This window comes from Cynocephalus volans, chromosome 1 (genome assembly GCF_027409185.1).
Source record: "Cynocephalus volans isolate mCynVol1 chromosome 1, mCynVol1.pri, whole genome shotgun sequence".
Classification (NCBI taxonomy): domain Eukaryota; kingdom Metazoa; phylum Chordata; class Mammalia; order Dermoptera; family Cynocephalidae; genus Cynocephalus; species Cynocephalus volans.
In genome coordinates this window covers 4,801,759-4,828,610 of record NC_084460.1, presented here as the reverse complement: position 1 = coordinate 4,828,610, position 26,852 = coordinate 4,801,759, and the positions used below count along the sequence as shown (strand labels likewise).

The window sequence follows — 26,852 nt, the reverse complement described above, 5'->3', positions numbered from 1 at the left end:
GTTACGTCAATTTGGTTACCTAGAATGCTAGTAAAAAGGTTCCCAAGAATGACTGAACAATAATTTATTAAAATAACATTTTGGTATTACATTATAAAGCCTAGTTTTTACTTAATTAACCAAAAATAAGATACACAGAACTGGAAGAGACCTCAAGGAATCTCTAACCCAGCTCATACTTCTCAAACTTACTGTATACATGTATCACCCTTGGACTTTGTAAAATGCAGGTTTTGATTCAACAGGTCTGGGATGGGGCCAAAATTGTACATTAAATACAATGTAATGACATGCAAATTCTGTTGTTCAGGGGACTGCACTTTGCATAGCAAAAATCTAAAATGGTGGTTTTCAAAAATGTAGTATGAAGACCCCCGAGCATCCTCCAGATTCTGTCCAGTGGCATGAAAGGTACTTCCTTTGCAATTATGTATCTGCACAAGGCCAGACTTTCTTCCTATACTTCAAGCCAAATAACATATGACAGGTCTTCAAAAAGTTCATGGAAAGGTTCGTATTATCTTTTAATTTTACTTTTCCATGAACTTTTTGAAGTGCCCATATATTGTAACAAAACGAGTTCAGGAGCAGATATGAGAATCTAGCTATCTTTTAGACTAGACATTAAAGAGACTTGCAAAAATGTAAAAATCCTGCTTTCTCACTAAATTTTTAAAATTTGTTTTGGAAAATAGTTATTTTTCATAAAAATGTTATTGATGCCAACATATATTGAGCTTATTACGTTGTTTTTTAATTAATAAACACTTTTTAAAATTGTTTTAATTTCCAATGTGGTAAAATAAATAATAACACATATAAGCAAAAGCTCTTTGAAGTCCTCAATAATTTAAGAGTATAAAGGGTTCCTGATACCAAAGAGTCTGAGAGTCACTGAGCTAAATAACTGTAGTCTGGTATCTTGATCCCTTCTCAAAAATCTTAGTGGCCAGAATCATGAACCTTTACCAGCAGGCCTTTGCAATGTCTTATAATCTTCCTAAGTTCATTATGCTCAATCACAATTTTTCTTCTTTATTTAATCTCTCCAAGGTTAAGAAAACAATTGCTGAGTATCTCCTTCTCCCAATAATGCATATAAGTCCTTCCCCTCAAGAAATTAAAAGTTATAGTTTTAAAAATTGAGAAAAAAGGATGCATTACATTAGGAAAACTGTCTTGAAACGTTTAAGGGACTATCAAGTGAAATTATAATTTGGTTTGCCCTGTGAAATCTCAGAGAACAAAGAAGAAGTGATTATAGTGTAAAAATTATGGGCAAATACTTTAAAGTTATTGCTTTCTGATTTGTACCAGTTTTTCCCATTCTATAAAATGTATTGTTTTTATGCACATAAGTTTCTACTTACCCCTATTCAACTTCATTTTAGTGGGATAAAATTTTGTTAATATTTCAAAGGTCATCTTAAATTTCATTTCTTTTTCACAGAGTAAATACAACTCTCCCAAATTAACACAGTGTCTAATTCTGACTATACAGGTGATTTCCCAACTGATGATGGTTCAATTTATGATTTTTCAACTTTAGGATGGAGCTTTTGGCTGTGTATGTTAATGGTGAGTACTCATAAGACCATTCCGTTTTTCCCTTTCAGTTCAATATTCAGTAAATTACATGAGATATTCAACACTTTATTATAAAATAGGTTTGTGTTAAATGATTTTGCTCAACTATAGGCTAATGTTTAAGTGCTCTGAGCACATTTAAGATAACACTAGGCTAAGCTACGACGTTAGGTAGGTTAATGTATTAAATGCATTTTCACCTTACTGTATTTTCAACTTATGATGAGTTTATTGGGACGTAACCCCACCATAAGTTAATGGTTAATTTATGATATATAAATTTTTATCTCAATTTAATAAAAAACAAAAACTGTCGAACAACTGAAAACACGTTTACTACTATACGAAGAATAGGAAACAGGGATACTGGTCTTTCTAGGTTCTATTATACTAACACCAAAAGACTTCTTTACTTTAAGTAGGGGATTTTCTTCTGAGTGTCAAGTTCTTTTACCTGCTGGTAACCCTGCTGACTGGGCCAATTGTCCAGCTAGGGCTGGGTCTGGTGCTCACAGACCCCTCAAGCCCGTTGTCCAGACTGGGTCACAAACCCTTCACATGCCAGGCTGGGTCACTAGACCCCTCACGTGCCAGGCTGGGTTACCAGACCCTTTACATGCAGGTCTCCAAGCTAGGTAACCGGACAAAAAGGTCCTTGGAGCCGTAGGTTCAAGAGCATGGCCACAGAGGCAGACGCCTGAGGCAGACACCAGCCAAGCTGCAGCGCGCTGCGCAAGCGCACTAACTCCACCCACACACACAATCTGCTTGCAAAGAATGAGCCGCACCACCCACTAAATTAATCTATTTTCCCAACACTGAGCTTGAGTCTACATTTGGCAAGTAAAGATATTAAAGTTATAGTTCTACTCTTAACAGAGAGAAAAGATTACCTACAAATTTTCAGAGCTAAAAATTTAAGTAGCTACTTGCTTACACCAATATTCTCATGTTTACTGTAACTACAGAGGCTCATGCATTTTGTTTTTTAAATAACAGACAATTTCTTACATCAGTTTTAGGTTTACAGAGAAATAGAGCAGAAAGTACCGATAGTTCACATTTCCCCCTCACACATCCATTTCTGCTATGATTAACGTCTTACATTAAGATGGTACATTTGTTATAATTACGAACCAATATTGATAATTAACTAAATTTTACATTAGGGTTCCCTCTTTGTGTTGTACAGTTCTTTGGGTTTTGCCACATGCATAACGTCCTGTATTCACCTTTACAGTATCACAGATTAGTTTCACTGCCCTAAAAGTCATCTGTGTTCCACCTATTCATCCCTCACTCTTTCCCTCCTCCCCTGAAATTCTGGCAACCACTGATTTTTTCCCCCTTCACTATCTCAAACATAATTTCTTTGAAGTGGGAACATACAAAATTCTCTCTTCTAAATAAAAGTAACACTTCAGCTAACTGAAAGTATACAATAAATTGTTGTTAATTATAGTCACCCTACAGTGCTATAGAACGCTGGATTCTATTCCTGCTATGTAGATGTGATTTTATATTCGTTAACCAACCACACTCACTATCCCCCCTTCCCACTTCCCTTTCTAGCCAGAGGCTCATGCATTCTTATAGAAGAACATCACCACCACTTCTGCAGATTAGTAATTACTTACAGAACTCTTCCAGGGACAGTTTTTTTACCAAGTTCTGGTGATGTGTTTACCTCTTTTTTTTTTTGGCAGCTGGCCGGTATAGGGATCCAAACCCTTGACCTTGGTGTTACAAGGCTCTGCTCTAATCAACTGAACTAACCAGCCAGCCCTCTGGTGACATGTTTAGAACAGAAGTCAGCACCTTTTTCTGTTAAGAGTCCTATAGTAAATATTCTAGGTTTTGTGGATCATACAGCCTGTTACAATTACTCAACTCTGCCATTATAGTATGAAAACAGCAAAATAATTTGGAAGCAAATGAGTATGGTTGTGTTCCAATAAAACCTTATTTATGGACACTGACACTTGAATTTCATATATAATTTTCATCTCATAAAATATTCTTCTGCTTTTGATTTTTCCCCCCAACTAACCATTTGAAAACATAAAAACCATTTTTAGGTCATGGGCTGTACAAAAATGGTCACCAGGCTGGATTTGGACCAGGGATGATAGTTTCCTACTTCCTCATTTTGAGCATGACAGAATGACGAAAAGTAATACGGTAGTCACTCCTAATCTGAAGGTGATATGTTCCAAGACCCCCAATGTATGCCTGAAACCTGGGACAGTACCAAACCCTATATATACCGTATTTTTCCTATACACACATACTTATAATAAATTTTAATTTATAAATTAGGCACAGTAAGAGATTAACAATAACTAATAAAATAGAACAATTATAACAATATACTGTAATATAAGTTATGTGAATGTGCTAGCTCTATCAACATATCTTAATTGTTCTATACTCACCTATTTTCGGACTGCAGTTGCAGGTAAATGAAACTGAAGAAAGCGAAACTGTGAGTAGGGGGAACTACTATAGATGGTAAGTTAGTAAATAAAATATACAAACCATTCCATACATACACACAGTAAATTTTATAGTCCTAAAACTTAAAGTTATGTATTTAACCTCAGGTTTGATATTCTGTTTGATCTTATCTTCTTATGTATTGACAATGGGCATTTATTTTCATAAACGTTAAGTGGAAAAGGACAGCTTAGCTTAATTCAATTCTAATTCATAAAGAAAATAAATCTCTCTTATCCATTCACTTTGGCCATCTCTCCTACAACTCCTTATTCCAGACAATCAGTCATTCTCCCAGATTATTGCAATAGCCTTTTAACTATAGGTCTTTAGCTTTAAGTTTCTTCTCACAAATCCATGCTCCACTCTGCACCTAGAATAATCTTTCTAAAATTTTAGTCTGGTTATATGACACCTACCCACTTTTAAAGTGCTCCAATGGATCCCCTAGTGCTCTTGCATAAAGTCTGAACTTTCCTGTCCTCCCTTATTTCTTGTCTCTACCTTTTCCTACTTTCAAATTCAATAGACATACAAAAGTATAGTGCTCTCACATGCAGCACTACCTTGGTGTGCCTCCCTGCTTCAAAAGCATTTCCCTAACGTGTCCAAACTCAATTAGGCACCACTCCTATGTGCTTTCCTTAAGTACCTATCCCTAGAATAACTTTTTATTCTGTATGGTAACTGTCTCCTCTACCATCAATAGACTGTCAATTGTCTGTTCCTCTTCCCCTAGAGTAAGTTCTTTAGAGATGGTAATTGTGTTTGACTTAACAATAATATATTCACCACCTAAGATCTAGGAAAAAGATCAGGAACATAAAAGAGACTTGAATATTTGTCGGATGAATCTATGAACTGTTATGGGATTGAACTGTGCCCCCACCCCCACCCAAATATACTGTGGTCTAATCCCCAGTACCTCACAATGTGGCCTTATTTGGAAATAGGATCATTGCAGAGGTAATTAGTTAAGATAAAGTCCTCTGCGACTGGCTGGTTAGCTCGGTTAATGCATAACTTTATACACCAAGGTCACTGGTTTGGATCCCCATACCAGTCAGCCACAAAAATAAATAAATAAATAAAATAAAAAAATAAATAAACCCTTTACATGTTAACATTAAAAAAAACCCAACCAAACCACACACACACACACACACACACACACACACACACACACACACACACACACACACACACTCTCCTCTCTCTCTCTCTCACTCTCTCTCTCTCTCTACTGGTGTCCTTATAAGAATAGAAGAGACGCAGACACACAAGAGAAGAACTCTATGTGATAACAGAGACCTTCAAGTGCTGCATCTGCAAGCCAAGGAATGCCAAGGATTCCTGGCAAACCATAAGAACGTAGGAAGAGGAAAGGAAGGATTCTCCCCTACATGTTTTAGAGGAAGCATGACCCTGCCAAAACCTCAATTTTAGACTTTTGGCCTCCAGAACCATAACACAATAAGTTTCTGTTATTCTAAGCCACCCAATTTGCAGTACTTTGTTACAGCAGCCCTAGGAAACTGATATAACATCTGTGCTCAAATATTGGGTGAACCAATTTAAATTTCAAGGATATAAAACTTCCTATGTCTCTCCATACCTGCATTCCCAACTTTCCCCAGAAAATTAAGTAAAAACCTACCAATGTGGGGAAATCTGGTGAGGTAAGTTTCATATATCACAGTATAATGTGATAAATGATTAAATTCATATATCAAACAAGGATTTGTATAAGCTCTATGAGAAACAATTGGGTGGTTCAGATTTGTTTCAAGTCAATGTTTTAATTGTGAACCATTTTTTTCATTTCTAGCAAAATTGGGATAGCTGATGAAAGGAAATAAAATCCCAACCAACTTAAAGAAAAAAAGGTAAATTATCTTTAGGAAAAGTAATAACATAAAAGTAATTCAGTTATATAATTTTATTTATTATCCTATAATTTTTAAAAATAAGAAAACTTTTATTGGTTATTTCACTGAAAAAGTTGAGAATTATATGTTCATCTTCTCTCACATACATAGACATTTTAATTACAAAGGGAGTAGAGTCTGACATATCAAGAGATGATCTCTTTCTTCTCATTAGAAAATTCCTCCAGAAGCCAACCACTTCACAGTCTCAGTTTTGTTTTTTCAACTTTATCCCCAAACCTCTATTGATTAAGCTAAGAGCCAGGGATTCTTCTAAATTCTTCTCACAGAAAAAGCATATATGAGCTCTTATCAACCTTATATTTTTTAAAGATTTCAAAATTCAGTAAGAAAAGTTCATAGGGAAAGTTACTTCATAGTACTTAAAACTAAACACATACTAGGAATGTGACTGGCATAACATCTGAAAATCATCCAATGCAATTTATTATGCCAACAGGGAAAAAAAAAAAAAAAAAAGCAGCAGCACATGGATCATCTCAATAATGTGGAAACAGCATTTGACAAAATCCTATACCCTTTCACTATAAAAACATTTAATGAGCTATAAACAGAAGAGAACTTCCTCAACAATTATAATAAAGGGCATTTATGAAATATCCCCAGAGTGGATGCTTTCCCCATGAGATTAAGAACAGGATAAAGATGCCTGCTTTCATCATTTCTATTTAACACTGTATTGGAAGTTCTAGCCAGGGCAACTAGGAAAGAAAATGAAATAAAAGGCATCCAGATTGGAAATTAAGAATTAAAGCTATCTCTATTCACTGATAATGTATACAAAAAGATTCCTAAGCAATCGACTAAAAAACTATTAGAACCAATAAATCACCTAGGCTGCAGAATTCAAGATCAATATATAAAAATTAATACTATCTCAAATAATCAGTCCAAAATTAAAATTAAGAAAATTCCATTTATAATGTGCACACACAAAATGTATTATTCAGGAATAAATTTAACAAAAGTAGTACACTCTGAAAACTATAAAGCATAGTTGAAATAAAGAAGACCTAAATAAATGGAAAAACATCCATATTCACACCCCGGAAGACTTAGGCATAGTTAAGACAGCAATATCCCCAAATTAATCTATAGATTTAATGTAATACCTATCAGGATCACAGCTGACTTCTTTGCAGAAACTGACAAGCTGATTCTAAAATTTATATGGAATTGCAAGGGACCTAGAATAGCCAAGACAATCTTGAAGAAAATTAAAGTAGAAGAACTTGCACTTCCTGATTTCAAAACTTGCTACAAAGCAATGGTAATCAAGGCATAGAAATCAAAGGAATAGAATTGGGAGTCCAGAAACAAACCCATTTGCCTATGGTCAACTGGTTTTCACCAAGGGTGTCAAGATCATCCAAAGGTGAAAGAACTGTCTTTTCAACAAATGGTGCTAGGACAACTGGATAGCCACGTGCAAAAGAATGAAGTTGGACCCTTACCTCATACCATTTACAGAAGTTAACTGAAAATGAACCAAGGACATAATTTTAAGAACTAAACCTATAAAATTCTTTGATGAAAACATAGGAGTAAATTTTCACAAAGTCAGATTTGGCAATGGATGTTTAGACAAGACACCAAAAACATAAGCATAAATAAGTAAGTAAATAAATAAATACTATTTATCTTTATAGTGTCACTATTAAGAAAGTGACACTATTAAGAAAAGAAAACCCACAGAATGGGAGAAAATAATTGCAAAGCATATATCTACAATGATCTCATAAAACTCAATAATAAAAAGACAAATAACCCAATTTAAAAATGAACAAAGGACCCAAATAGACATTTTTTCCAAAGAAAAAGAACATATATATCCATTAAACATATGAAACAGATGCTCATCACCATTAGCAATCAGAGAAATGGAAATCAAAATCACAAAAAGATACACTTCAAACCTACTAGGATGGCCGGAATCAAAAACTCAGATAATAGGAAGTACTGGCAAGGATATGGAGAGATCAGAACCTTTTCACACAGATGGTGGGAATGTAAAATGGTGCCATCACTTGGGAAACAGGCTGATAATTCCTCAAATGATTAAACAAAGAGTTAGCATATAACCCAGCAATTCCACTCCCAGGTATACAGCTAAAAGAATTGAGAAGAGGGCCTGTCCAGTTAGCTCAGTTGGTTAGAGCATGGTGTTATAGCACCAAGGTCATGGGTTTGGATCCCTGTATCAGCCATCTGACCAAACAAAAACAAAAACAAAAACAAAAACAAAAACAAAACAAAACCTTTGCTTTCTTCTACTTGCATACACAGACACAGGTACAAACAATAAATTCATTGTTTATACAATAGTGTTTGTCGATGCTAAAAAGGAATTCTGGAGGCTTGGTGCTGCTTCAAAATTATCATCACCTGATTAGTTCAAAATTCCATACATATTATTTCAAGCTTTCATCACCATCATCATCATTATTATTATTATAGTTGTTGTTGTTGTTATTTGGTGGCTGGCCGGTACAGGGATTGAACCCTAGACTTCGGTGTTATCAGCACCATGCTCTAACCAACTGAGCCCCCCTTTATCACCCTTAAAAGCCATCTTTCATTTGACCCTCCTGAGAAGATGAATTAACTCACATTTCACAGAAAATAATCAGAACATACTACCAGTACCAGTGCCAGGTACTGTGTTAAGCAAATCTGCAAGAAGGTAAGAATATCTATTTTGCAGAGAACAAAATAAAGTACAGAGAAATTAAGTGACTTGCTCAAGATAATGTAACTGGAGGAGGGATGTGAATGCAAGACTTTGCCCCCAAAGCCCATCATGACACCTTACACCTCATCTCAGGAAGAGACCCTCCCTTCTGAAGATTTATCATTACACCATGCTCCGGACCCCACTGAATCCTGGATATACTCTATCAGTTATCCAACTGGCCCCCACTACTGTAATTTCAACCTTTCTCTCTCTTCCTCTTTCCAAAAACTTCCTTCATTTTAAAACAAAACAATATAATAGCAGCAAAAAACACTTATCAGGAGTCACAAGTTCACCACTTTATTACTGACCCCCAACTCTTTGCTTTGAAATGAGAGACAGGATTTGGCAGTAGAGGAAACTAATTAGCAATTGATTTTTATCCTCCCTTCCAATCACAAGACAACAGCCTCACCCTATGTGGTCAATTTGCCTTTCCTTCAATTGTACTATGGTGTTTGGCACCTCAGCATTCATGTACATACTATTTCAGCTTTTTAAAATGGCCTCTCACTCTTATTCCCCCTTGTTCCTTTTTGACAGTTCATACAGCAGCTCTTTCTCTAATCCAAAGTAGGGTTAACTATTGCATCTCCCCCATTCCTAGTGCTTGTCTCCATTAAAATACTCACCATACTGGAATTACAATTGTTTTCTTACACATTTATCTTCTATATTAGAGCTGGTTTTCTGAAGACAGGGAATATGTATGTTACTTATCTTTATCAGGTGTCAAGCTGTGGGCACGGTACATAGCAGGGATTCAGAAAAAGTTGCATTTATTAGCACTGAGACTTATTTTGTATTTGAGATAGTACGGTGGATATGTATTAAGTTATATAGAAATACTGTGTAGAGGTAAGTTTAAAATATTTTAAAGAAGAGGCTGGCTGGTTAGTGCAGTTGTTTACAGCATGATGCTGATAACACCAAGGTCCAGGGTTCAATCCCTATACTGGCCAGCTGCCAAAAAAATATATATTTTAAAGAAATAAGGAATATAAATCAATAAAAATAATAAACAGCGAGCGCTTGACATTAATTCAATCTATGAACTTAGTAGTACAATCAATTATAAACAAAATTCTATAATCTGTATCAATTGAGAAGAAACTGCTCAGAAGGCAAAGATCATTACGCAGTGAAGTCAACCATTGGAGAAGTCTATTATGTACAGTATAAGGATTTACTGGATAGCAGAAGGGCTTGTAGACAAGGTATATAGCATGTACAGATGGACAGGAATAAAGGAAAGAATGTGGCAATCTATTTTAATATATGGTTTAATAAAAGACAAATGGATTCTCATATCTGCTTCCATATTTACTCTGATGCAGTATGATATATCATGTATGCTCTGGAAAACTACACTGTACACTCCTGGGTAAATGCAAGTAATAAAGGCAAAATTATTTTCACACTGTTCATATACCCCAACTACTTTAAGGCCAACTACTTTAAGGCAAACTTCTCTTTTCAGAAATATTCAAGAACAACAAATTAAACAACACAAGGAAGCACACAGATAAATTCAGAATACAGAACATTCCTCAAAATAATTAATGTAATTTCTTCAACAAATCAATCGCGTGCAGAAAAAGAAAGCAGAAACAATAATTCTAGATCAAGAAATACAACAGCAAAATATGTTCTGTGGACCTTGATGGAGCCTATTTTGAACATTGTAAATGGACATCTCTGAAAAAATGGTGAAAATATCTGAACAGGTTGAGGGTATTAGATGATCCAGAAAATATTATTAACTTTTTCAGGTATGATATGGTTATTTAAGAAAAGATCTTTATTTTTTAGAGAAGCATAATGAATTACGTAGTGGTAAAATGAAATGATAAATCCTACCTATGTTTCAAGTTTTGCTTGGACAGCTCCACAAAATATGTCAGCAGACATGAACTACCATGAGTAATTTAAACTACATTAAAGTAGTAATTTATACCTTAAATATTATGGGTGCTCACATACATAATTTAATAAATTAATAAATCAAATCATTCAGAGAAAAGCCTGTTAGCAAATTAATTTGACAAAGCATCTTGAGTTAAAAGCATTACTTCTAACTCAGAAACTAAACGTGGTGGGAGAGAATGAGAACTTAGATGAATTAACAGGAGGCTGAAAAGTAGGTTATGAGAGTATGCTTTTAAACATAATATATCTCATAATAAAGGTTTAAATGAATGCAAGGATAGTCCAAGATAAAGTGATGGTTCTATGATATTTATCTCTGCTCTCACTATATCACGAGCAATAGCCTTGCACATTTATCAATAATCCACCACCCCCCAAACACTTCACTCAATATGCTTCCAACTATTGTCCCCTTTGCATGGATTGATGTTATCCAGCTTCGGATTATTTTTAGATGTAATCCACGCTTGCCAATCAGCTAGGGAAAGACTTACACTGGTCACTCGACGGTAGATCTGTGCAGCATTTTGGCACTCCGAGTATGGATATTCAGACGTAGCCATCTCAAGCATGCACATCCCAAAAGCATAAACGTCAACAGATTCATCATATTTCTCCTCATACATCTCAGGGGCCATGAACTCTGGGGTACCTAAAATTAAAAGAACGATTCAGATTCAATGCAAGCAGAAGTTGTAGATTTTACTAGTTGTGGCAGTGGGGTGGGGAGAGAGGAGAGAAGTGGAGCAGAGGGGTTGACCTGTGAAAGACAAAAAATGGAAAGGGGTGATGGGGGAGAAAGGGAGAAAAAAAGAGGAAGGAAATCTCAATCAGTCTGTTCCATTAAATATCTTCTAGAAGATCTTCTACTTCAAGGCCTTTATAAGAAATTGGAATAGGGTCAGGTGTCTGTTTACTTATTTACTGTTTAAAATAGGTCCTTCTTATACAATATGCCAAAATAGAGCCTAGGCTAAGAAATAAAATATAACTCTTATTGCAAACAACTGAAGCTTGTGGTTAGCTCAGTTGATTAGAATATGGTGTTATTACATGAAGGTCAAGGGTTTGGACCTGGCCTGACACCAAAGGGGGGGGAACAATAAGAAAAAAAAGAAAGAAAACAAACGTAAAAGCAGGTATCTGCCTGTAAGATAACATGATGAGTTTTAGAAAAATCAACGTACTTGTCTGCCCCCTACTGTATGGTAGCTGTAAGATTAACATTTACAGCTAGTCTTTTGCCATTAACACTCCATCTGACCAATTTCACTTTTTTAGAAGGACTTGCAGTGAAAAACTTGATATTCAATAGATTTTTTAAAAAATAATGAAATAAATTCTAGTTGCCTACAAGGTCATTCACCAGAGCCCTTTTCTTCACATACTTACCATCCCACCTGCAGAGCACAAGTCTACTGCAGATACAAGAAATATAGTAAGGGACATCCTACAGGCAAAAAACAAATACACATGTGCACACACACACACATACACACACACAAATATACAACTCAAATAGACTGATTTATGAGCATAGAGCGTATGATCCCACAGACTAGGTTTTGCAATGCTTCCAATATATTAAAAGTCTATGTACCTCAAATTATAGGGCACTTTCAGGAATACATCTGTACACTATAATTTAATAAACAAACAAAAAAAGAAAAGAAAAGGTCTTGGGCCAGAGATTTTAAGATGCCAATAACAATCAAAGAAATATTTCCTGTGAGGAAAACAAAAAGGTAATTCAGCTTTAAATAACTCTTTTCCCATTCTTCCTATTAAAGTATTGTTTAAAAAAAAAAAAAAAATATATATATATATATATATATACACACACATATATATAAACAGCATTCCAAATCCTAGTTACACAATATTCCAAGGAGAATGCTATTTTATAAGGATGTACAAATTACTGGTGTTCTATGGTTTTCCTATTAATACTTAAGATTCTAGCCCACTTAAAAATTAATGGGTTTCGTTTGTAGTTGTTGTCACTTTCTGGGGGGACTGATATAGAATGTTTGTGAAGATTTCAAATTTTTAATTGTGATACCCTCATCAGAGAGTAAAAACTTATCAAATTAGTCATTAAATTATTTTTCCAGCTGCGACTTACTAACATATAGTTAAAGGTCTGAAAGGACAGCCTTCTTCTTTAGATCAATGATTCTCAACAGGGGGCGATTTTGCCATCCAGGGGACACACAGCATTGTCTGGAGTCATTTTTGGTTGTAACAGCTAGGGGTAGGTAAACAGGGGGTGTGCTACTGGCATCTGGTGGATAGAGGCCAGAGATGGTGCTAAATAATCTTACAATGCAATAAGACAGTCCCTTACAACAAAGAATTTGCCAACCCCAAATGCCAATAATACAAAGGTTGATAAATCTTGTTTTAGACACATCATAACTTCTAAAGAGTGAGAGTAAGAAAAAAGTTGATATGACCAACTTTTCAAATGAACTGTCATATTTTTTACATTTTAAAATAAAGTTTTAACAGGGAGGTATTTTTGAACATACACACAGATCCAACAAACATTTTAGAAACCAAACTACATATAAATTGCATTTCTTTTATGAAGAAAGTGACACACTGTTTCTATTGTATAAATAGTACATAATATTAAGTATCAACAGGATGACTCAATAAGATTGTTATAAGTGGTTTTGCCAACAAAGTTCACTTTACTTCTCTCCATGAAACTTTATAAAATATCAATAGTCTTCAAGATGCTTCTAGAAGCATAAATATAGAGAATCTCATATTTCACAAGAAGAACTGATCACCTCCTGGGTTCAAGCTATGAATTTTTGAAGGTTTGCTCTGACAGGGCCAGGTTTCTAAACAAAAGGAATGTCAGAAGCCCAGTCAGGCTCCAAGGTACACTTGAAACATACCTATCACGCTCTTGGCAAAAGAAGCCCGCTTCAGTGTTGCCAGACCAAGGTCTCCAATCTTGACTGAGCCTGTAGGGCCTGTGATAAAGATGTTGTCACATTTAAGATCCCGGTGAATAATAGGTGGAGTTCGAGTATGAAGAAACTGAAGCCCTTTAAGGATCTGACGGCACCAGCTTCTTAGAACTTTGATCTTCATCACTTTAAACCTTTTTAGGTACCTGGAAAAAGCAAGGTACACCAAACAGGTTATCAATGATATGAGTTTGTTGCTTTGAAGAATTCCATTAAACTCTAGTATACCTGAGATGGGAATATCAAATTTAGAATATTAAAATTCAGTAACCTTAAAGGTTAGTGATACTTTTGGTAAGGTTAAAGAGGCTAGGACGGTTTAAAATGAAAGTTCCATTAAGGGACACAGAAAAAAAAGTCTTCCTTTTCATCTAAACAGTTACAGTGTTAGGTAACTGTTTTTTTCTTAAAAGAATGGGAAATCAAGTTGGCTGTATATCAGCATTAGCAGTATCTAAATACTTCAGAGCTGAAAATAATTAGTGGTTGGTTAAGAGAATTCTGAAGAAAACAGAGCACAAAAATTGAATTCCTTAAAATTAGTTCACAATAAAAATGATGAAGAGGTAGAGTTCGGCTTCTGGTAAATGGTGAAACAGTTCTTAGTGGACACAGATATATTCACAAACTCTGGTCAAAAATACACAAAACAGCTATCTGAAGGCTCTGGAGAGCAATCAAAATCAGTCATAAATTGGAGGGCAGTTCACATGAGGACAACAAAAAAGCACTGCTTGAGCTTCACACTTTCTATATCTTTCCACCTAAAAGAAGGCCCCCATCTGACTGTGCAGGTCAGCTAAAACCCTGACAGAAAGAAGGACAGAGTTTGGGATGACTACAGCATTGAAAACAGTGCTGTCTAATAGGACTTTCTGCAGTAACAGTCTGTTCAATAAAGTATCCACCAGCCCAACGTGACTATTTATATTTAAATATAGATAAAAAAATTTTTAAAAATTACGTTTCTCAGTTGCACTAGCCACATTTCAAATGCTCAACAGCTACATGTGGCAAATGGCTACTGTTTAGACACTGCAAATTATAGAACATTTCCATCACCATGGAAAGTTCCATTGGACTGCAGAGATATGGAAAGGAAAGGGGGGAGTCAGAAAAGAGGCATAGACAGAGAGCCCTAAATTCTACATATTCACTCTGACTAAATCTCTAGTTGACCTCTGAAATACAGTTGACCTCTTCAAATCTGTGGGACAGATTCCAAGCAGCCCAGCTAATGCTAAAAGAACTGAACAGAGATTTCTGATGCTACTCACTGCAGGGAAGATACATTTTGGGGGTTGAGTTCCAATGCATATTTTATCTGGAAATATTCAGGAAAAAAATGAAGAGCACTAAAATTTTAAATATTTTACATTCATTTTCTTCTTATTATCCTTAAAATGCATATGACTAGTTAAATGAAAATCTATAACATGATGGACTCTACAGAATATGTAAGAATATCATATATGAAAATAATAGCATAATGAATAAGTGTTAGATGGTATAAACAAACCTTTATTTGTGCTAGGGTCTTATATTTTACATGAAATTGTACAGTATCAACCCTAAGTAAATTGTGAAAAGTTAAGGATATATGCAATCTCCAGAGCAACCACTGAAAAAAACGCACACACACAAGGAGATCTAGACCTAACTAAAAAGCTAAAAGTGAAACTAAAATGAAATTCCGCTTCATTTGGGAGGGGTAATTAAAGAAAACTAATAGCAGAAATGGGTTTTATGGTTTTAAAAAATACATTAAAACAGTTAAAACTGGAGGGCAAGAGAACGGATGCCTAGGAAAGGGCATGAGGGCATTTTCTGATTTGATGGAAATGTTCTCTATCTTAAAAGTTTTGGTTACACAGTGAATGTCTGTCAAAATTTATTGAGTCATATATTATGATTTATGTTTTTAAATTGTATCTAAATTTTACTGTAAGGAAAAAGAAAGTATACAAATATTGGAACTCTAATGAAATGTACACAAGAGTTTGGGTGAAACATATGGATATCTACAATTTATTTTGGAATGAATAAGACAGATGATGGGGGATAAAAAGATGGACATAATGTGATAAAGCAAATGTAGCAACAAGTTAATAATAGAATCTAGGTGGTGAGAATGTATGTGTTCATTGTATAATTCTTTCAACTCTATAATTGAAAAATTTTTATAATAAAACATTGGGATCCTTATTTGTCATTATTTCTCCTTATAAACTTTCTGTTTTCAACCAAAAGGGCTAGCCTACAGCTGACTTTATATTCTCTCTCTTTTTTCTTTACTATTCCTATAGTACCTCTCTACTTAAAGAAAAACTATCTATCCTTCAAGGCCAGGTTAAAGCCTATCATTTTGGTAAAGGCCTTCGAGATTACCCTAGCCAATAGGAAGAAATCATACTTTCTTCTCAACTTCTATTAAAATGAAAATTACACATATAATATGATTCACATTTCATTTTATGAACCTATTCTACAGGACACATGTACAAGCATGTACTATAGCACTGGAGAAAATTACTATAGTAAGGAGAGAATATGGATAAGAAGGGATCTAATCTGCCCCATATATAACCACCAATGGAAAATTTCCAAACTCAGAGAAGCTAAGTATCACGAGAATAAGAAGTGCTGCTCTCTCTCTCTCTCTCTCTCTCTCTCTCTATATATATATATATATATGTATGTATGTATGCATAGATATATATATGTATATATATATACACACACACATATACATAGAGAGAGATTAGAGAGAGAGAGCGCATTTGAGCATTTTATCGTCCTTTATTATGGCCAATTCTTAACCAAATCAAATTTAGGAAAAGCTTAGTAGTTGAGAAACCCCATTCTCACAACCAGAGTTCCCAATCAGCTTTTCAATGCTGAAATTTTCCTATGAACTAACAATCAACTCACGGTTAAACAGGGGTAATTACAGTATCTACTCCACAAAATTGGAAGACTAGATGTTAAGAACAATGGCTGACAAATGTTAGAATATAAGAAATTTTAACCCCAAAACAGAGAATATCAATAAAGAGATAGAAATTATAAAAAGGAACCAAACAGAAATCCAGGAGCTGAAAATCACAATAAAGAGTCACTAAGGGGTTATAAGAGCATATTTGAGCACACAGAACAAAGAAGCAGCAAACATGAAGATAGGTCAATTGAAATTACCCAGTTTGAGAAGCAGAAAGAAAAAATAATGAAGAAAAATGAACAGAGCCTAAGAGACCTGTGTGACACCATCAAGCTGACACAAACATGTGCAAGAGGAGTCCCAGAAGATGAGAGAAAGGAGCAGAAAGAATACTTGAGAAAATAATGGCCATACATTTTCCAAATTTCATAAAAGGCAAGAATCTACACACCCAAAAAGCTAAACAAATTCTAAGAAGGATAAATGCAAAGAAAGCCACAATGAGACACATTACATTCAAACTGTTGAAAGACAAAGACAAAAAGAGAATCTTGAAAGCAGCAAGAGAGAAGTGAGTCATTATGTACAGGGATCCTCAATAAAATTATGAACCAATTTCTTAATAGAAACTATGGAGGCCAGAAGGTGGTGGGATGAAATATTTAAAGGACTGAAAGAAGAAGAAGAAGGAAAAAAACCCAGCCAACCAAGAATCCTATATCCAGCAAAATTATACTTCAGAAATAAAGAAGTTAAGATATTCCTAGATAAACAAAAGCTGAGAGAGTTCATTAGCAGTACACCTGCCCTAAAAGAAATGCTAAAGAGAGTCCTCCAGATTGAAATGAAGACACTAGACAATAACCTGAAGAGATTTTAATCTCTGGTAAAGGTAACAGAGCTGAACATTAAAATGAGTATTAATGTATTTTTGGTTTATAATTCCTCCTTTTACTCCTTAGATGATTTAAAAGACAAATGCATAAAATACTAATTAATCTATATTAATCGGCACACAATATTTAAAGATATAATTTGAGATAAGAGAAACGTAAAGGGGAGCATGAAGCTGTATAGGAACAGAGATTTTTGTATGCTATTGAAGCTATACTGGTATCAATTCAAACTAGTGTTTATGATGTTAGTTGTGATCCTATGGTAACCACTAAGATAATATCTAAAAAATATATATAAAGAAAATGAGAAAGAAACCAAAATGGTACACTACAAAAAAATCAATCAAATACGCAAACAGTAGTAATGGAGAAGATGAGGAACAAAAAAGGTATAAGACATACAGAAAAAAAAATAGCAAAATAGCAGAAGTCACTTATCACTAATTACTTTAAATGTAAATAGATTAAACTCTCCCATTAAAACACAGAGATGAGCAGAATGGATTTAAAAAAAAAACCCAACTATATGCTGTCTATAAGAGACTCACTTTAGATGTGAAGACACAAATAAGTGAAAAAATGAAAGGATGGAAAAAAGATAGTCCATGCAAACAGTAACCTAAGGAGGGTGAGATGGCTAACTATTATCAGACAAAGTAGAATAAGTACAAGAGATAAAGAAAAACATTTTATATTGATAAAAGGGTCAATTTGTCAAGAAAATATAACAATTATAAAAACATACACATCAAAAAAGCAGGGCACCTCCAGGCAGCAAATGTTAATGGAATTGAAGGGAGAAATATTGGTTCTACAGTAACAGTAGGAGACTTCAATACTCCACTTTTTGTAACAGACAGACCATCTAGACAGAAGATCAGTAAGGAAATGGAGGACTTAAACACCACTAAAAGCCCATGCAGAGGAAGAGACACAGAACACACCACCCAACAACATTCTTCCCCAGTGCACATGGAACATTCCTTCAAGAAACCTCCCAACAAAGAAAAAGTTCAGGACCATATGGCTTCGCTGGTGAATTCTACCAAATATTTAAAGGAGAATTAATACAATCTTTCTCAAACTCTTCCAAAAAGTACAAGAGAAGGAAATATTTCCTAAGCCATTTTACGAAGTCGGTATTGCCCTGATACCAAAGATACCACAAAAAAACTACAGACAATATCCCTTATGAATACAGATGCAAAAGTCCTCAATAAAATATTAGCAAACCAAATCCAACTGCACAGTAAAAGGATTATCCACCACAACCAAGTAGGATTTATTTATGAAATCTAAGAGTGGTTCAACATAAGAAAATTAATTGGCACGATACACCAAATTAATAGAACAAAGGGAGAAAAAAACCACACATGATCATCTCCATTGATGCAGACAAGCATCTGACAAAACTCTAACATAATTTCATGATAAAAATATGCAACAAACTAGGAATAGGGAGAACTTTCTCAACATGATAAAAAGCACTCATGAAAAACCCACAGCAAACATTATACTCAATGATAAAAGACTGAAAGCTTTCCCCTTAAGATCAGGAATAAGATAAGAATAACCACAGCTGTTTAGCAGTACAATGGAAGTTCTACATAGAACAATTAGACAACAAAAAGAAATAAAGTTACTTAACTTGGAAAGGAAGATGAAATAGTCCCATATACAAAAATCCCAATGAACACACACACACACACACACACACACACACACACACACTCACTCTCTCTCTCATACACACAGATGAAAGCTAATAAAAGAATGCAGCAAAGTTGCAAAGTACATAATCAACACACAAAAATCAGTTGTATTTATATATACCAGCATTTAACATGAAAAAAATTTTAAGAAAACAGTTCCATTTGCAAGAGCATCCAAAAGACTAAAAGATCTAGAAATAATTTTAACCATGGATGTGAAAGATTTGTACACTGAAAACTACAAACCATTGCCAAAATAAATTAAAGAAGAAATATATAAATGGAACAACATCCCGTGTTCCTGAACTGGAAGATTTTTTTTTGGTCTTTTTTGTGACCGGCACTCAGCCAGTGAGTGCACCGGCCATTCCTATATAGGATCCGAACCCGCGACGGGAGCGTCGCCACGCTGCTAGCGCAGCACACTACCGAGTGCGCCACGGGCTCGGCCCCTGAACTGGAAGATTTAATACACTTAAGATGGCAATACTACCCAAAGTGATCTACAAATTCATTACAATCCTGTCAAAATTCCAACAGCCTTTTTTGCAGAAATGAAAATCTAATCCTCAAATTCATATTGAAGTTACAAGGGTCCCCAGATAGAAAAATGTGATATTGAAAAAGAAGAACAAGTTGGAGAACTCAGATTTCCAATTTTCAAAACTTAGTACAAAGCTAGAGTAATCAGAACAGTGTGGTGTTGGCATAAGGATAGTCATGTAGACCAATGAAACAGAATTGAGAGCCCAGAGGAAAGAATAGTCTCTTCAACAAATGGTGCTCACACAACTGGATATAAACATGCAAAAGAATGAAATTGAAACCCTACCTCATAGCATATGCAAAAGTTAATTCAAAGTGGAAGAACAATCTAGATAGAACTGCTAAACCAATAAAATTCTTAGAAGAAATCTGCAGGACCTTGCTCTGGCAATTGAGTCTTAGATATGATATCAAAAGCCCAAGCAACAAAAGACAAAACAGATAAAATGGGTCTCATCCAAACAAAAACTTGGTACATCAAAAGACATTATCAAGGAAGTCAAAAGAAAACCTAAAGAATAGGAGAAAATATTTGAAAAACATGTATCTGATAAAGGTCTAATTTCCAGAATATATAAAGAACTTTTAAAAATCAATATCAAAAGGACACACAATCAATTTAAAAATGGGCAAAGGACTTGAATAAACATTTCTCCAAAAATATACAAATGGCTAATAACATGATAAGATGCTCAACATCAGTCATCATTAGGGAAATGCAAATCAAATCCTTAATGAGATAACATATCAGTAGGATAGCTATTTAAAAAAAAGAAGTTTGGTGTTTCCTCAAAAAGTTAAACATAGAATTACCATGTGGCTCAGCAATTCCATTCCTAGGTGGGTGGGTGGGTGGGTGGGTGGGTGGGTGTGTGTGTGTGTGTAAATATATATATATATATATATATATATTCAAAAGAAATGAAAACAGGTACTCAAAAAAATATTTGTACACAAATGTTCATAGCAGCACTATTCACAATGGCCAAAAGGTGGAAACAGCCCCAAATGTCCATCAACGGATGAACAGGTGAACAAACTGCAGTATTTCTATGCAATGGGAATATTATTTAGTTATAAAAGTGAATGAAGTATTGATACATGCGACAATATGATGACCTCTGAAAACATTACACTAAGTGAAAGATGCCAAACACAAAAGGTCACATCACATACTTTTATTATTCCATTTATATGAAATATATTGATTAGTTAAATCCATAGAGACATAAAGCAGTTGGTGGTTGCCAGGGGCTGTAGGTAGCAGGGAAATGGGAATTACTGTTCTACGGGTACAGAGTCTTAGTTTTGTGAGATGAAAAGAATTATAGAGATTGCACAGATATGTCTATGCATTAACACTACTGAACTGTACCCTTAAAAATGGCTAGGTATTTTCAGTCACAATAAAAAATCCCATCCATGAATACTAGAGATCCAACCCCTTGTTTTACAGACGAGAAACTGAGGCCCATAGAAGGGAAGCTACTTGACCAAAATCAGAGTTGGTCAGAGGCAGAGCTGGGAGTAGAAGTCATGACTCCTATTCCAAATCTAGTGCTCTTTCTACTATACCTTCCTGATACCATAGCCCTTGAAACAGATAATAATGAGAAAAGAGAATTTTAAGCCTAAAAAGAAAAATGCCTAATAACTTAGATAATACAAAATTAAAGAATAAATATGGTTCTTGGGCTGGGGGGAAGTTTAATGGGGAATAACCATTTAACGGGTGCAGGGTGTTCTTTTGAGGTGATGAAAGTGTTTAGAAACTTAATAGATGTGGTGGTAATACAACACTGAATGTTCTAAATGCCACTAAATTACACACTTTAAAATGGTTAAATTTATTTTATATGAATTTTATTTTACCTCAATTTAAAAAATGAGTCTAAATTTATTTCCATCACCTGATCCAAAATTTCTAACCCATACCATCTCATCTTATTTTTCAAGTATGGGTGTCATGTTTGTTTCAATTTAAGTATTTATACATGTGGAACAAAGATGGAAAACTCAGAAGATCTATGAAGTATTTATGTTTAAACTAATTCCCAATCTGCCTTTCTAAATGCTACCAATGTTCCAAGCTATCTGTATTCTTCCAGGCACGAAAATGGATGTTTTCAATCTACTTGCTTAGGAATCTGTATACATCCTCAAATTAGCCATCACCTTCTCAAATACTGCTTTTCCTCATTCCGTCTATTATTTCTCTCTAGGCTATTAGTCTAGATAATTATATAATAGGGTCTTCTCACTGTGTAAGAACCCAAATGCCCCAAGGGATCACACCCTGATCACATAAGCCCTTCTCGCCGCACCCCATCATGGCGCTGGTTGCCCTTCTCTTCCACATTCTCCTTCCCGACGGCACGAATCCCACGCCAATCAGCTCCCCCCCCCCAAGCCCCATGCGGTATGCTAAATAGGGATTGTATTTTAAACCAATCAGCTTTCCCTTAAAGCCTGATATATATGTGTGTGTGCTGCCTAATAAACAGCTCTCTCTGGTGGATCGTCATTTGGTGCCGAAACCCGGGAGGGAGTTCCCCTCGAGCTGCGACACTTTTCCGATCGCCCCTCGGGGCTCCCTCGAGCAGCAGCACTTTTCAAGTCGCCCCTCGGGAACTCCGTCCAGCCAGGACCGGCCTTCCTTCCACCGCTCACCACTGACGGTCCACCCTCATCCATTCTTTTCGGCGCTGGCTCCTTCCGCTCACCACCGGCTCATCATTAGGTAAGCCCCCTTTCCTAAAGGGCACCAGCCCTTTTTCAGGCTACCACAGGGAGTCTAGCTGTGATCGTCCGGTAGCCCCTAACGCCCATACCCCACCCCACCACGGTCTTCACGACCACCATAAATTCCCAAACTATAACAGGTTCCAAAGCCCCGGTAAACTTTTACTTTCATTTTTGGAGGTTAAAAGCCCCATTCTGTTCTCTGCTTCTCTCTTTCACCCTCCTGTCCACCACTCTCTTCTCTCCACTTCCCAGGTCCGGGAACGACCAGAAATTCCTAGCGCTAGATTCCTTCAGGCACCGGGCTTTTGCCCTAGAGAAGTGAAGGTCTGAGTGACGACCCACACCTCCCTTCTCTCCTCCTGGTTCATACCTGAACCTGCCGGGACTGATGTGACCTACTGGGGACGCCCTCTAGGATCCCGCCTTTCCCAACCGGCCGAAGGATCTGTCTTATCATGAATCTCTGTCCGATTTCTGTCTAAATTCCCATTAAGAGACCAGAATGGGCGCTTCCTCCTCCTCCCTAGGGGACCTTCCACTTCAATGCCTTCTGAAAAACCTCACCAACCTTTCCCTCAGGCCGGATATTAAGCCCAAACTCCTCACCAAATTATGAGACCTCTTTAACTACTGCCAGCGCCTAAAAAAATGGAAGGAGATCCCCTACATCGAGGCTTTTCGCCTCTTGGCTCAGAACCCCACCCTCTGCTCCTCCTGTGCTCCCTCTCAAGTCCTTTTAGCCTGTAAACCCTCTTCACAGTCACCCCTCGATTCTTCCACCTTCGACCCTGCTGATGAACCCCCACCCTACCGACCTCCTCCTCCCCCAGTGCCTCCGGTGCCCGCTCCTCCTCCCCCGTCATCCGCGTCACCTTCTGCACCTCCTGCGCCATCCACTCCTCCGTCTTTACCCTCCCCTACTCCTGACCCACTAAGCCCCCCTTTCACCCGTTTCCGAGGACCTCCCCCCACCCCTTTAACAATCGCCCCACTACGTGAGGTAGCTGGGGCTGAAGGAGTAGTTAGGGTCCATGTTCCCTTTTCCCTAGCTGACCTTACAGAATTAGAAAAAAGACTAGGCTCTTTCTCTACCGACCCTACCACCTACATTAAAGAATTCCAATGGATCCTGCAGGCCTACAGCCTCACACATCATGACATCTTCATGCTCCTAGCCAATACCCTCCTCCCCGAGGAACGCCACAGGGTCTGGGATACAGCCCAAACCCATGCCACTGACACCCATCGTACCAATCTGGATCACCTGCCAGGCCCCTAAGCAGTCCCAGAACAGGAACCTAATTGGGATTATAACACAGCCCAGGGAATCCAGGCTCGAGACCGTTTTGCCTCTTGCTTAATAATTGGCCTCAAAAAATCAGCTTGCAAGGTTGTCAATTTCCAAAAAATTCAAGAAATTGTCCAAAAAAAGGAGGAAACTCCTTCCGAGTTCCTCAATAGATTAACTCAGGCCTTTCAACAATACACTAACTTAGACCCCAACTCAGAAGACGGCCGGCATGTCCTTATGACCTATTTCCTGGCCCAATCCTACCCCGACATTAAAACTAAACTTAAAAAATTAGAGCAGGGTCCTGCAACTCCTCAGACCGAAATCCTGTCAGTGGCCTTCAAGGTTTTTCATAATCGGGAGGAGGAAAAGGAAAGTCGAAAACAAAAGGCCGACCACGCCAACTTCCAGATGTTGGCCCAGCTTATCAAACCCCCTGGGCGCCCTCCCACAGCCTCCACCTCTAAGCCTCCCCCTGGAGCCTGCTTTAAATGTGGAAAGGAAGGGCATTGAGCCAAGGCTTGCCCCACCCCCAGGCCACTCACCACTCCTTGTCCAAAATGCAAAAAGAAGGGACATTGGGGATCTGATTGCCCCTCGCCCGAAGGGGTGAGGGACCAACTGCCCCACAGTCCCCCGAACCGTGGATACCACCTATGGTGGGCCTCGCTGAGGAGGACCGACGGAGCCTTGGGCCCTTTCCGACCATCTCTATAACAAAGCAGGAGCCCAGGGTATCCATGGTTGTGGACAGCCACCCAATATCTTTCCTCCTGGACACTGGAGCCACCTTTTCGGTCTTAAGGGAATATAAAGGCCCCACCACCTCCAGCAGCTCTCCTATAGTCAGGGTAGGAGGTAAACAAATCTTTCCCCCAAAAGCCGCTCTTTTAACCTGCTGCCTTCAAGGCACTCAATCCGTTTTCTCCCATTCCTTTCTAGTCCTTCAAAATTTTATACCTTACCACTCTTCCATCACTGAGGGACCCCTATCTCATGCTGATCTCACATGGTTCACGGATGGGTCCTCATTCAAGGAAGGAAACACTCATTACGCAGGATATGCCATAGTCTCCCTTGATTCGGTTATAGAGGCCCAACCTTTACCCAAGGGTACTACCAACCAGCAGGCCGAACTTATCGCCGCCACGCGAGCCTGCATTCTAGCTGAAGGAAGAACTCTTATACACTGACTCCAAATATGTCTTTCATATACTTCTCTCTCATGCCGCCATATGGAAAGAACGCGGTCTGCTTAACACCAAGGGTAACACAATCACCAACTCAGCTTTAATCTCCACATTAATTGAGGCATCCCATTTACCTTGTGAATTAGGAGTCATTCGTTGCAGAGCCCACCAGAGGGACGATTCCCCAATCACTCGTGGGAATTGTAAGGCTGACCTTGCTGCATGAACTGCGGCAATGCACCCACAGACACAAAACCAACTTCCCATTCTTCCATATGGCTCCCAAGGTTCACAGACACCCTCTCAGCCTCAACCGCCTAATGATGACAAGTCCTCTCTTTCGCTTGCTCCATGACCTGTTTCACTCTAGCCCCCAAGCTTTATCCCAGTTTTTACAAGCCTTCTTCTCAATCACCCCATCTGACAAAGCCCTCTTGCAAAAAATTTCCTCCTCATGCACAATCTGCCAGCGTAGCAATCCTAACACCCCTCTCAAACCTGGGCCATACCCTTCCCACCAGGCCAGAGGTCTCACACCCACGGCCAACTGGCAAGTCGATTTTATGCACATGCCTTCTGTCCGGTGCCTCAAATACCTCTTGGTGTTTGTTGATACCTTTTCAGGATGGGTAGAGGCATTCCCAACATCCAATAAAAAGGCCTCCACCATAGCCCAGACTCTCCTTCCCCAAATCATCCCACGATTTGGGATGCCCACTTCCATTCAATCTGACAATGGACCTGAATTTACCGCCCAGATAATACAAAAACTCTCCCAGTCACTCTCTCTCCCCTGGCACCTACATTGCCCTTACCGACCTCAGGCATCTGGAAAGGTAGAGAGAACCAACAGAACCTTAAAGGACATACTAACTAAATTGTCTCTGGAATTACACCTTGATTGGGTCCGTCTTCTACCTCTCGCTCTACTCAAGACCAGAGCTCTCCCCAAAAGGCCCTCCAATCTTTTCCCTTTTGAAGTCATGTATGGTAGGCCCCTCCTACCCCCAGGGATCACAGCAACTGAAGGACCCATACCACCCACCATGGCCTTACCCTTGCTCTCCCACCTTCGCCCCGCAACCCAAAACCCCCCTAACCCCTAAGTGGGAAGGCCCATGTCCTGTCATCCTTTGCACTCCAACTGCTGCTAAACTTGCCCTGCCAGGTAATCATGTTACTCCATGGATTCATATTTCCAGGCTGAAGCCTTACACTCAGGATCCGCCCTCGGCCACCGAGAACTCCAATAACAAGCTGCAAAAGAACTTAACACACCATTCTTTTAAGTGTATCCCTCATCCTACCGACCCTTTCAAACTTCGCCTATCCCGGACCTCAGCCTTACCCCTAATTCCGGAGACATGAACCTTCTCCTTGGCCTTCTCCTGTTCTTTTAATTTCACCCAGGGAGCTTTCAGGCCCCTCTGCTAGCTCCCCAGGGTCACCCATTTACACCTGGCAACAGATCATTTCTGAAACACTCATCTTTCTCTCTCTCTCCCAGAAATTGTTTTCTCTCATGCGACTGCTCCTGGCGGCCGTCCCCTTAAACGCTTCCCTTCCTCAACCATTTAAAACCACACCTTCCCCCCACCATGCTCTTTCTTCTGGTGCAATGGAACCCTCTCTACCTCCATCCAGTCTAATCTTACTGTCCCATGCCTTCTTGTCACCATCGTCCCTCAACTCACTCTGTACTCCAATTCAGAACTGTTCTATCTTCTTCATCCACCCTCAAAACAAAAAGGGGCCGCCTTCCTCCCAATCATGGTTGGTATTTCCCTAACAACATCAGCTGTTGGAGCCAGCCTGTCGGGAGGAGCCTTAAGACAGTTTATGGGCAGTCAAAGAC

At 37.8% G+C, this 26,852-nt stretch overlaps 1 protein-coding gene across 17 annotated transcripts in view; it reads right to left on the bottom strand.

The window, feature by feature from the left end:
• WNK1 (WNK lysine deficient protein kinase 1) overlaps positions 1–26,852 on the bottom strand; it is a 147,559-nt gene that overhangs the window by 53,852 nt on the left and 66,855 nt on the right. For all 17 annotated transcript variants that reach the window (XM_063096029.1, XM_063095926.1, XM_063095944.1 and 14 more), the window contains exons 3-4: positions 13,605–13,825; positions 11,190–11,347 (exon numbers count right to left, since the gene is read on the bottom strand). In XM_063096029.1, coding sequence (XP_062952099.1) covers positions 11,190–11,347; positions 13,605–13,825 — 379 coding nt within the window. The remainder of the gene's footprint in view (positions 1–11,189; positions 11,348–13,604; positions 13,826–26,852) is intronic.